We start from the raw sequence: 12,572 nt of genomic DNA on the forward strand, positions 1-12,572 counted from the left end.
ACAGTTCAACAGAACATAAAACATTAGCAACGAGGAACATATTTCCAGCTCTACTTTCTGACGATTCCAGATCAAATGTGCAGGAGTTGCCAAAAGCAAACCACGAGGGTTTGAATTAGTTCAAAAATGTGAGGGAATGAGTAAAGTGAAAAAGTATGCTGTGATAATCATTTTACACAAATAGTTGATGTACGAGTCATTTTTTCACACACGAAAAACTTATTTTCAATATATTTTAACTAGTTCATTTTCATTAAAATGATTTTAAAGTTCATTTGAAAATGTTTCTTTTATTGTCTAAGACACTTAGCCATGTATACACAGATATGAAATATAAGTTTTCCATGGATTTAGGATATAAATAATAAATAGAATTCTGATTTGTTATGGCAGAGGGTGAGAGGAATTACTAAGTAAAAAAATATGCAATTTCATCTTTCTCTTGTCTTTTAGCCCTTTGTGCAGCTTCCTTTTCTTCTGATTCTTTTTCTGATGGCTGAGATCGAAACATCAGTTTTCGTCTGATCTGAAATGTTATTTTTTTTTAATAACTTAATTTCAACATATTCTTTATATTAAGAACATATTGTAAATTTAAAATGTTTTTTGAATTCACAAAATTGTAATTGTAGAGAATACAATTTGCAATTAAAGTAAATTTTAAATAACATTTACCAGTGGTTCCTAACCTATAATTTGTGCCACTATTATTATTATTTTTTTTAGTTCACACTGCATTAGAAATTAAATTTTACTAGCAAAATACATTTTATTTTGAAATACAGCCATTAAACTATTTACCCAATACAGTAAAGCTTTAAAACATTAATTTACCTAAAATTTTTCTGTCTGTGGATTTCTCTTTGTATATTCTATTAGACATCAACTGATTGCTTCAAGAAAGGTACTGTTGCAAACTTGGCCCTTTTCAGAAATGCCTAGTCTGTTTTGTTCATAACAAAGGCCCTGCTGCCTAGACTTGGCTGTTAGGAGCAGTTCAGTTTATTTTTCCTAACCTAGTTGAATATTTTCTGACACAGAGTACTGCTATTAAGAATTGTTAAATTGGCAAGCACAACTTGGGATAATTTGATTATACAGCCACTCCCCAGCTTACATAATAGACTTATGGAAATTAGACTTTACATAAGTTTTTACTGGCCGGTGCAAAAATCGTGGAAACGTATTTTGCATCCTGTAGGAATAAATGGAGGTATCGTGAAAATATCATAATGCATTAACACATTAAAATTTCATTTTTAAAGCTTTTTTTTTTTTTGGTAATTCGTTCCAAGACCTCGGAAGTTGAAATTTTCACTATATAACTAAGTTATTTATCTCGCTAAAAGGTCATTTTTATAATGGAAATTGCACTACACTTTCATTTCATTGTTATATGTTCCGTTATCAGAATCATTTATGATATTTTTCTAAAACACATTTCTGGAGGTCACTACCATAAAACAATTTGCCCCTTTCCGGTTTATTGGGCTTTTCTGTTAGTGTTTAATTATAAACCCGATCTTATTGCATTTGTGATAATACTGATAACTAGAATTGTGTGAGTTTTTACTCACACAATTCCAGTTATCAGTATTATTACAGTTACGGTATTATGGTGAATTGAGTTCCCCTTCACTGAAATCTTCAATCATATTTAAAAAACATAAATTTTTAGATATCTTCTCTTCATTCCTATTTATATCAACTAATCTGGCGAAGGTTGGCACATGGTATCACTCCGCAAACATCACTGAAAGGGATCGATATGGCGGTCAAGGTGTTCTCGTCTGGGGAGGTGTCATCTTGGATGGACGTACACAACTCCAGATACTGGAAGGCGGTACTGTAACCAGTGCACTCTACTGTACTGAGGTAATCCTTCCCCACGTGCGTCTGTTCCGAGGTGCCATTGGCCCCGAGTTCGTGTTTATGGATGATAATGCCACACCCCAGCGGACTGCAGCTGTTGATATGCTTTTGGAAAGTGAGGACATTGTTCATATGGATTGGCGTGCCCGTTCCACCAATCTAAATCCCATCAAACACATATGGGACACTCTGGGGAGGCGCTTAGCACACCCACCAGAAAATGTTCACCAGCTGAAGATGGTGCTGACAGAGGAATGGACGACGTTACCGCAAAAACTTAACAACATTGTTCTAAGTATGGACAGGCAGTGCAAATCCTGCATCGACATTAGGGATGGCCACCTCTTGAGGACCACGTCTTTCCTTTATTCCATCTTTGGCAGTGATGCATCTGTATCATGGCAGCCAGTGTTATGTTGCCATTTTTGATTCAAGTTCCTCTGTACCGTTTTGTTTCTGTTGTTGTGTCAGTGTTGTTTCCTTCATTTCTGTACCTCACGAGGTTCCTTTGGTATGCTTTTCCCATATCCAGGCCACTCCTGTGAGAAGGTACAGGTGAAAACCTGACTGGTCCTTAAATTTTGCACATCAGTGTATAAGCAATATACCCTGCTCCCCAGTTATACTGTGAGGTTTTTTTTTTTTTCGGGGGGGGGGGCTGTTACTTGTGTTATAATCAATGTCTACAGTTTTTCTTTAATTCATTGATTCTCTAAAATGTCTAAAAATCCTTTTAATGTTAAGTTATTGAGCACGATAAATGCAGCTTTGTAGTCAGTATTTTTTAACAACTAAAAAATAAACACATGAATAGAAGTGAATAGCAAAGTAGCTTGCGTGATATGAATTTCTTGTTTACTGCATATACTGTACATATTTGTGTAGAGTATCACATATATATTGTACATGACTGCAAATGCACAAAAGTTATCGGGAAAGTGACTGATAAAACAAAGGGTTTAATACTTTTGTATGAACAAACAAAATTTTCAAAAATCCTTTATTTTTGAAAAATAAAGAAATTTTTAAAATACAAACTTCCCTCTGTCCTTTTTCTCACTGATTCTTTCAACAAGGCTTTCAACTGTTAATAAGTGGCACATTACTCTTTTCATTACAGTTAGCTTTTCCTTGATGGCATATGACTTTCTTTTATTAACATTCACCATAATCCATGAAATCAATTCTTAATTTATTATGAATAATAGTTGTCTGTAAAACTGCCAAAAAAATGTAAAAATTCACCGATATACACTGGACAGTCACAAAAAAAGACAACCAGCACAGTTAAGTTCTCAAACTACAGATTGCCTTTTTCCATTTGCGGTGAACCCTTACACAAGCAATAGATGCTCGATGCTAACTGCAGTGGCTGAAACAACCTCACATCTTTTCAAGCAACCCAAAGGTCGCGGATTCAAATCCCGCCTGGGCTTGGATCAGAGTACTGCAAAAACCTTGGGAGTTGCACTATGGCCACAGAAGCCGATGCGCCAAAAAAAAAAAAAAATCTAACTAACTAACTAAACATCTTTTCAATGCTTTGCTCCCCTCTGTTTCAAGTTCTCAAAAAACTGTTCTTTTGTGGTCTTTGAGATTAGCAAATCATGCTATTCAAGCTATAGGTGTAGTGGTTAGTGACCTTGAAGATTAGCAAATCCTGCCACTCAATGAAAGGGTAAGGTAGAAGAGGATACCGTTGCATGAAAAAACTTGAAATGAACACGAATTGCAGACCTCCCCCTTCTTGAACAATGTAAACAACTGTGTCCTCAAAGCAATGCTTTGTGTGATGCTAGCATGATCCAAGCTAAATCAATGTGCAGTAGTGGTCTCTGAACTATCTTATAGTAATATGTCGGTTGTTCTCTGAAATATCTCTAGGATGCTCTTGGATAGGTAAGTCTTTATGATACATTTTCAGTTTCTGAAATTGTGTCCATAACCTGTCTCCTTACCATACTATTAAAAATGTTAGAAATTTATGTCCTGATGTCACATGGCCTTTATTACATGATTACAATATGTAGTTAAAATTTAGCCTGAGAGTGTCATCTACACATTGTGGCCTTAATATTTTTGAAATTACTTGTGAAAAATATGACAAAGGTTTGCTAAATATAATGATTGGAAGATTTTATCTTCCTTCCTTTCTTGGGTTGCCACCTCTTCAGATTCACTCCAACTGAACATCTGTGACAGGAAATCAAAAAGAAAGTTGGGTAGGATTTCATAACTTTAGGAGGCCCAGGGAAACCCAATATATTATTAGGTAGGTGTTTCTATTTCATTCATGGTTACGTAAGTACAGTAAACCCCTGCTATTTGCGGTATCTGTATTCGCAGTCACTGATTTAATATAAAATGAAACCTAAAAAAATGTGAATTTTAAATCGCCATGAACATTTTCCGCCAAAAAAAAAAACATGGGCGTGGCTAAAATTATCTTTCCCGGTCAAAACAGCGCTCAGTGGGTGGGGGGGGAGAGGGGTGACAAAATCGTGAGTGTGGATGTTTCTCGCTAACCCTTATTCAGTATGTGCAATGCGTTTGTCATGGAAGAATTTGTGGTTTGCTTTTAATTTATATGCTTATAATTTGAATAAATTTATAAATTGATATGCTTACAAAAGCGAAAAATATACCGTTTTACAGTGAAAACAGACTTTTTCGAGTGTGTTAACAGAAGAAAGTGATGTTATTGTGAACAAATTCTTTTCTAACCCCTACAAAAATATGGCTACGAATAACAAGGGAATTGTGAAAAGATCAAAGGTGATGACATTAGCGAATAAAATTCAGTTATTAGACAAAATTTCTAATGGTGAAAGTGTCTTGTCAGTGGCAAAACAAAGTCAATGAGTCAACGGTATGATCAATTAAGAAATCAGAAGAAAAAATCCGCCGTAGTGTCCGTGAAAACGCGCTAATTGCTTCAAAAATTTGCTCTGTAACTCGTGATGTGTTAAATTATAAAAAATGGAAAAGGCTTTAAATCTGTGGATAGAAGACCGAACTCAAAATAAAATTCCGTTAAGTTCACTCATCATTCGTGAAAAGGCAAAACTCCTTTATCACACTTTAACGAAACTGGTGATAGCACTGGCGGGATAAGTTTTTTAGCTAGCAAAGACACTGGTTTGAAATTTCTAATAAATATTACATTTAATATTAAATTGTTTCTTATTTTCATTTCGATGCCTTATGCTTGCATTTCACTATGTACTGTCTATGTACATAGTCATATTATGAAGGTACATATAATATATACATAGACAAAATTTTAGACTAGTTTTTCTTATATATTTCAAACTTTGGAACGGAACCCCTTTATTACTATGGGAACCATAACTCAGTATTCGCGGCATTTCTCAGGAACGTAACCCCCGCGAATAGCAGGGGTTTACTGTATTCTTATGTGAATCCAATCATGGAGTATACTGTATACTCGTACTGGATAAAATACTAATCTAAATATTTAACAAAATACTGTATCGAAAATGAGATGCAGCTTCAAAAACCCAATTGGTAAACTTTACAAAATAATGTATAATTACCTTATTTTTGCTACTTGCTAGAGTACGTTCTAATGCTTTCTTAATTCTTTCTTCAAAGAATTTTTGCCTCATTTCAACTTCTTCTTTCCTTTCCTTGTTCTTTTTTTCAAGCTGTATTACCTATAATAGTACAAAAATAACTTTTAAATTTATAACAGCTTCAATAAATTATGTTATAAAATTACATAATTATAATATAATTGAGCATATTAAACAGGAAAATTCAAACATGGAAGGGGGGTACAGATAGTGTAATTAGAGTCGGATTTATTTATTTCAATACTTCTATACTGACATGCCTTGAAGATAACGATGTGGGGAATTACAAAGTCTGCTAGGGGCCCTTTGTGGAGCATGCAATTATAAGTTATTTACTAAGAGCACAGGTAGAAACACTTCATGCTTATACATGTTTTAGGAGGCCATTAGGAGTAAAGAAGCTTGGTGAATTTTAAGTGTTGGCTAAGTTATCAATACAAATATCAGAAAAATAGTATCACTTTGATCTAGAGCAGCGGTTCCCAACCGGTGGTTCGCGAAAGTGTTCCAGGTTGTTCGCACTAAAAAATTCTGTAATGGCATCTGCTCAGATTTGCATAGGTATATTATTGTAAACTACAAAATATAACTAATAATAAACAATAAAGTAAAGAATTGCCAAAGGAAAAAAAAAACCACATCTCCCACAATTCCTTATAATTAGTTTACTATCTTACAGTATATCATGTTAAATCTATTTTGCATACTAGATTTTTTTTTTTTTTATTCTCAACAATCATTCTTATGTACAGGTACTTTTTTTTTTTTTTTTATAGAATCTGTAGTAATTAGTATTGTGCATGGGTTGAAGATTGAAAAGACGAAAAAAGATACTTGTTGACATTATATTTGAACTTCTGTAGACTGTAATTTTCTGGAAATACGTATGAAGGAAGGTTGTTCCAGAAAACGGCAGTTGAATGAATAAACGAGGAATATGAAAAGTTGGTTCTGTGAGTTTGAAGTTGGACAGTAAATGGATGTTGGCTGGTAGTGGCATGTGTTCGGACTGTTTTGAAAGAGAGAGCGGGAATTATAGAAGCCAATTCAGAAGAACAGTGCCCATGGATCTGTAGAAAGGTCATACAGCATAAACAGTATGTCTAGGAGACAGAGAGTGGAGAGACTCTTAAAGATGAGTCATTAATTAACCTAACTGCCCTCTTCTGAATGGAATCTAGAAGCCTGAGAGAGGTTTTGAGGGCACTGCACCAGATGTGGGAACAATATTCCATGGTAGGCCGGATTTGTACAGATGCAGAGGAAGCAATATTTGTAACTTTCTTTATGCCAAGAGAGATTAGAAGTCAGGGTAATCCCCCAAAAGAGATATATCATCTTGCTAGAAATCGGAGCATCATCGAAGATAAGCATAAGAATCTTTTTTGCGAGATATAAGACAGGACTGAAATTAAGTTATCTTGGCCCCACTGGAGAATTACCTGATGATCAGGCGCCTCTGTAGCCAGGTGGGAAGGAGCAGCAGTGCGTAGCACACGTTTCTTGATTAGACCGGGGTTCGAGCCCGTCACCACCAAATATGGAGGATGTGGAAAGGTCAGGGAATGACCACTGCATTTCCCGGAGCAATATGGCCTTAGTTGCTAATGCTCCTAAAAACCAAATAACAAATAACAACCTGATGATCAGCATTTAAGGATTTGGTAGTGGATACTTGAAGTTGAAGCTGTTTGAGCAGGGCAAAGTTTCTTAAACTAGAAGGTGGAATGTAATGTGCTATTGCCAGCAAAACTATGGACAGAATTTCTGGTCAATGGAAGAAGGTCATTAATATACAAGAGGAAAAGAGTGGGAAAAAGAACTGAACCTTGTGGAACACGATCATTAGTGGAGATGTTAGAAGACAGAGAGCCGTCTACCATCACCTGCAGTGAGCAGTCAGAGAGAAAACTGGATATCTGTTACAAAGAACAGCTAGAAAACCATAGGATGGAAGGTTATTTATGATTTTTATGCCAAACACGATCAAAAGCCCTTGAAATGACAAGAGCAATGGCCTGAGTTTCACCAAACTTTTCCATTGAATTTGTCCATAGATGGGTAACATAAGCCAGAACATCTCCAGTGGAAGGACACTGACGGAATCCATACTGGCAATCATTGATCAGATGAAAGATTTCCAGATAGATTAAGAGTTGGCGGGTTACTTGATTTCTCCCTTACTTTGGAAAGAGTAGAAGTAATTGCAATGGGATGATAATTGGATGGAAAGGATTTGTCACCATTTTTAAGAACTGGCTGGATATCAGCAAATTTCCAAGCAGAAAGGAAAACACCTTTGTAATAAGAAAGTGAAAAAAGACTACACGAAACAGGAGTAAGTTCAGAGGCACAGGTTTTGAGAACAAGTGGAGAAATACCACCAGGACCTGGAGCTTTCGTAGCATCAGATTCATCAAATCCTTCTGACATCCTTTTGACTGAAGACTACAGGAGGCATTGAATGGAGTGCACTGGGAATGGTTTGAGGTGATTTACCAAGCTCATCAATACATGAGTTGGAAGAAAAATGGGATGCTAGTAGGTCAGTTTTATCTTTGGCTGATGTGGCAACAGAACCATCTGAGACCAGAATGCTCAGCTACCATTTGGACAAGAAGCAAGTTTTCTACTCTTAGCCTGCTTGGACTGATTAATAACTACTTTACATTATTATTAAGTATTAATAAAAATCTCTGGCAGTACTTTAAAACAAGTACAGTATAAATAATACTTAATAATAATTTTTATTATTACACATTGTCGCTTATAGAAATGTAGTACTGGAAATATTTTATAATAAAAATTCAGAAATATTATACAATTTCAGAGAATACAGACATAGTGGTTCACATTAAAAATATTACATTAAAAGCGGTTCACAATTAAAAATATTACATCGAAAGGGGTTTGCAATAAAAAATATTACGTTGAACTGCTGATCTAGAGGATACAAGATGTACTCCTTAGAGAATGAAAGGTGTACAAAATGATAGCAGACAGGATGGTGTTGTCTTGGTTAAGAAGCATATGAGATTCTAAAACAGTAATCCAATTGAGTGGGTTGCAGTGTAATGTTGAGTCAATCTAGATCACTGAGACAGCAAAAATGTGAATAAGAGTCTGTTATATGCCAAATAACTGTGACATCATATAATGAACTAACTGCGAGGGCCATTCAATAAAGGATGATTATAATTTTTTCATGAACAACCATACTGCTTGTTATTTCTAGCTGAGCTTTGTAATTTAAGCCCAAACTAAGCTGCATCACATAGCAACCGCACAAAGTGCAAAGTGTGTTAGTTGTCTGACTGCACCAGGGGTTTCCCCCATCTCTGTTTGTGTAGCACAGAACTCTGTGAAGGCCAGAGATTTAAAAAGTGTGTGGGGAGTGGATGGATGGGTAGTGTTGTGTACTGTTGTTCTTCTGACCATTTAGCAGTTGGAACCCACCGTTACCGCACTTGGCCCCGAGGAAGCAGGTCAGGTACCCAGTAGATTTTTGTACTCTGGCAGGCCCTGCCACCTAGTTTCCAAAGATTTCAGCGGCAAGGGCCTATGTAAAAAAAAAAAAAAAAAAAAAGGGGGGGGGGGGGGGGGGTTAATGCTAGAATATAAAAGGCCAAGAGTAACGTAAGCATGGATTAAATTTGGATGTTATTAATTGATAAATTGGGTAGGGTGTACACTGCGAGATAGACAGAGTAAAGAGGAGCTGAAGCCTGGGGGGAAAGACAGAGGTATGGGGACGATAGAGAAGGCGACCCCAGAGAGTCAGGCCCAGGCCTCACCAGAGGGAAAAGGACAGGAACCAATCTCCTCCCTGTAGCCGGGGGAGTGAAAAAAAACCATGCTAGCGTGCTCGGTTTGATTGCCAATGTGGCTTGTGGCAGAAAAGCTGCTAGTGTCTCCAGTGTCTGGGTTTTGCAGTCTTGAGTGGGATCAGATACTGGTTGATCTTGCCTGGAGATTCAGTTGCAGATATCAGCCTGATGGAACTTAGATGAAGGAAGTGAATTTCAGTTCAATTGAGCTTTGATGAGGTTGGCGGTTGATGCTACTGGAAAGGGGTGCCCAGAATCTGTCTCAAGTTATTGCTCTTGGTGGTTTAGGCTCTTTAATGTTCTTAGTCTGTTGAAAACATCCTGTGCAAAAGTGGTGAAGTGTTTATAATTGTCATGGTTATGAATTAGTATATGTTCTTGGTCCTTTGGCATTTTAATAATCTTTGTGATCAGAATAGATTTCGTCTTCATAGTCAGGACAGTCATACATTATATGGTGCCAAGATTCGTCAGTGGCAGCGTGGATCATATAGGCCACTGTGAGGAGGTACATTATGTACAGGCCAGGGGAAAACCAGCTTGGGGCTTTTGGGAACGTGAACGTTACTTCAGGAATGAATTTCTTTGTAATTGCTCCTTTAGTGGAACTGCACAGTTGACTCATGCACACAGTGTGACCTTGATGCTGAATTAATGCCTATTCAGATTTGCCTACATGATGACATGCAAGGAACAGTATGCTGCCTTCATATTTTGTTTCCATCTCAAGAAAACAGCTGAAGTGTATGAAATGTTAAGAGTCATATTGCATCTACACTTCCATATAGCACAGCTCGCAGGTGGTTTAGAATGTTTAAAGATGGACATGATTCAATCAAAAAAATTGGTGGTCCTGGAGCTCCAACCACTGCTGTCACCACATCAACCATAAACACTGCTTCTGTATTTGAGAGAGAAGATTGCTGCATAGCAGTAAGGAAACTGGCAGAGAATGTTGAAAATATCAGTAGGAAGCATGCACAGCATTCTCCATGACTATTTGCATATGACACATGTTTGTGCACACTGGGTTCCAAGACTATTCCAGCCTGAGCAACAGCAATTTGGCATGGAGGTTTGCCAGGAGCTGCAATGGAAGGTGATGAGATTCTGCACAAGGTGTTAATGGTGGATGAGACATGGCTTCATCTTTTTTACCCAGAAAGTAAGCAACAAAGCTCAGGTTGGAAGTCTGTGTCACTGCCAACACCAAATAAAGCAAAAGTTTTCTGCAGGTTATGTTCTCTCTTTTTTGACATGCAAGAAATGGTTTACCAGCAGGTTGTGCCACATCATATGACTGTTATGGGACCTCACTACAGAACTTTACTGGTGGGTGGATGCTGCATCACGACAATGTGAGACTTCATATTGTCATCAAGTACCTAGCCAGCATTAATGTCAGATGTGCTCTTCATCTCTCTTACAACCCTGACCTTGTACCCTGTGACTTTTTTTTTTTTTTTTTTTTTTTAATTTCCAAAGTTAAAGGAGCTGCAAGGAAAATGTTTCCAGTTGTCAGAGAGGTTGTAAAGACATCGGAGGTGATTCGTAAATGAATGAATGTGTCAAAAAATGGTTTCCACCATATTTTTGAAGAATGGCATTTCGTGATATGGGGACTACTTTTAAAAAGGACAAAATATGGATTATTAATAAAGGCATGTTGTGAAAAAAAAATTTTATGTTCTTTCTTTATTGAACAGCCCTTGTATATAGACAAAGAGCAGACCAGAAAATTATAATGTCTTATGGAAATTAATTTTTTAGCCAGCAAGTTGTTGATTACTTGGAACAGGTTGCCTCTGAAGGCAGCTAAGGCTGACAGTTTGAACAAAAAAGTGCATAATTTGTATTTTCTTATCTACTTTTCTTTTTGTTTTCCCTGGTGAAGCAAAAGCCTATAGCTAGTGCTCATACTGATAAATCCACAAAAGTCTTGCTATTGTGTGAATAATCAAGTTCCAGTCAATATCTGGAAATTTAAAATTCCCCATTATAAGACATTTTGATCTACTTGCCCACTCTATTTCTGTGTATAGTTGTTTCTTATACTCCTCACAGTCATTAGGCCTATAACACTCTCCTGTTCTCATTTTTGTTTTCCCAGTGCTTATGTCACACCAAACTGACTTAACATTGCACTGGCCACCTATGTCTACTGGATGCACTGCCTAAGATTTAATATGCTTCTTAACTAAGAGCATAACCCCTCCCATCCTGTCTGTCCTTTCTGTACACATTGCTCCCCTAACTCTACTTTTCTGAAGGGGAGCCTCTCTCTTCCATAGGCTACTGTCTAAAACTTTACTCCTCCCCTCCCTGAAACATGACTCCCACTGATGTACAATCTTCCTTTTACTTTCACTTTATTTGGGGGGAACTCCTCTCCAGAGGAACCTCTTCCTGGGCATACCGTCAGTGCAATGTGAACCCCAACGTGCCTCCACGTGGGCAAAGGATGGGAAGCAGTGAACAAACTCATTCTATGCCCCATGCCTGTGAAGATGCCAGGAGCCAGCAAACACTCAACAGAACACACACCATGCTGCCAGCATTGGCACATGTCTCATACAGATGCTACAGCGGCTAATGGGGGGAACCCTGGAGACTGCCATGAAACACAAACACATTTTTGTATACATTGCTCGACATATTCAAATTCTGCACCCCTTTATGTTTGATTGACACCATGTGTCTGCTATCCCTACAATGTTTGTATTTGGTGAATTAATCAGTATCTTCGAATTCATCTACTATGCTCCTAGTATTAGTGCATATGCAATTATACATGCACTGTTCTTACTCTTAGTTACCCTAACACAGCCCATGTATTTACTTGTTCCATGATGACCCACAGCAGACCTTTAAATCCTCGACATCTTGGTTTAAATTGCTGCATATTCCAATAGAAGCAGTGCAAGAATCACTTTCATCTCTGCCCATGGCTCTAGTTAATCTGTTAGTCTGTGTGTTCCCCAAGCTACCAGTTTTCCGACCCATCTAACACTGCCTCAATAGCATCAGCAAATATCGTTGCATCACCCTATTTAAGTGTATCTCATTTCTGTAAAAACAGTCTCTCCTGTTAACAAGCAGAGACCATGCTGAGAAAAATTCTAACCCATGAGTCTTGCAGTCTCTCCAAGGGGAATCGATTGACATGGCTCTCAACATGTACTCCCTCTTATGTCTAGGCAGAATTTCAGACACTTCTGAATTTAATCCTAAACTTTTTTGTACTTATTAAGTAAGTCCTCAGATCTCCTACTCTTAA

General features: G+C 37.3%; 1 protein-coding gene across 2 annotated transcripts in view; it reads right to left on the reverse strand.

The window, feature by feature from the left end:
- Positions 1–404: 404 nt before the first annotated feature.
- The window catches only part of LOC150089470 (cilia- and flagella-associated protein 100-like), a 310,734-nt gene continuing 298,566 nt past the window's right edge, over positions 405–12,572 (reverse strand). For both annotated transcript variants that reach the window (XM_090368613.1, XM_090368614.1), the window contains exons 15-16: positions 5,430–5,549; positions 405–526 (exon numbers count right to left, since the gene is read on the reverse strand). In XM_090368613.1, the coding sequence (XP_090224739.1) occupies positions 410–526; positions 5,430–5,549 (237 nt within the window). In that variant the 3' untranslated portion in view covers positions 405–409. The remainder of the gene's footprint in view (positions 527–5,429; positions 5,550–12,572) is intronic.

Source organism: Mastigoproctus giganteus, chromosome 2 (genome assembly GCF_048544385.1).
Source record: "Mastigoproctus giganteus isolate SK-2022 chromosome 2, ASM4854438v1, whole genome shotgun sequence".
Classification (NCBI taxonomy): Eukaryota; Metazoa; Arthropoda; class Arachnida; order Uropygi; family Thelyphonidae; genus Mastigoproctus; species Mastigoproctus giganteus.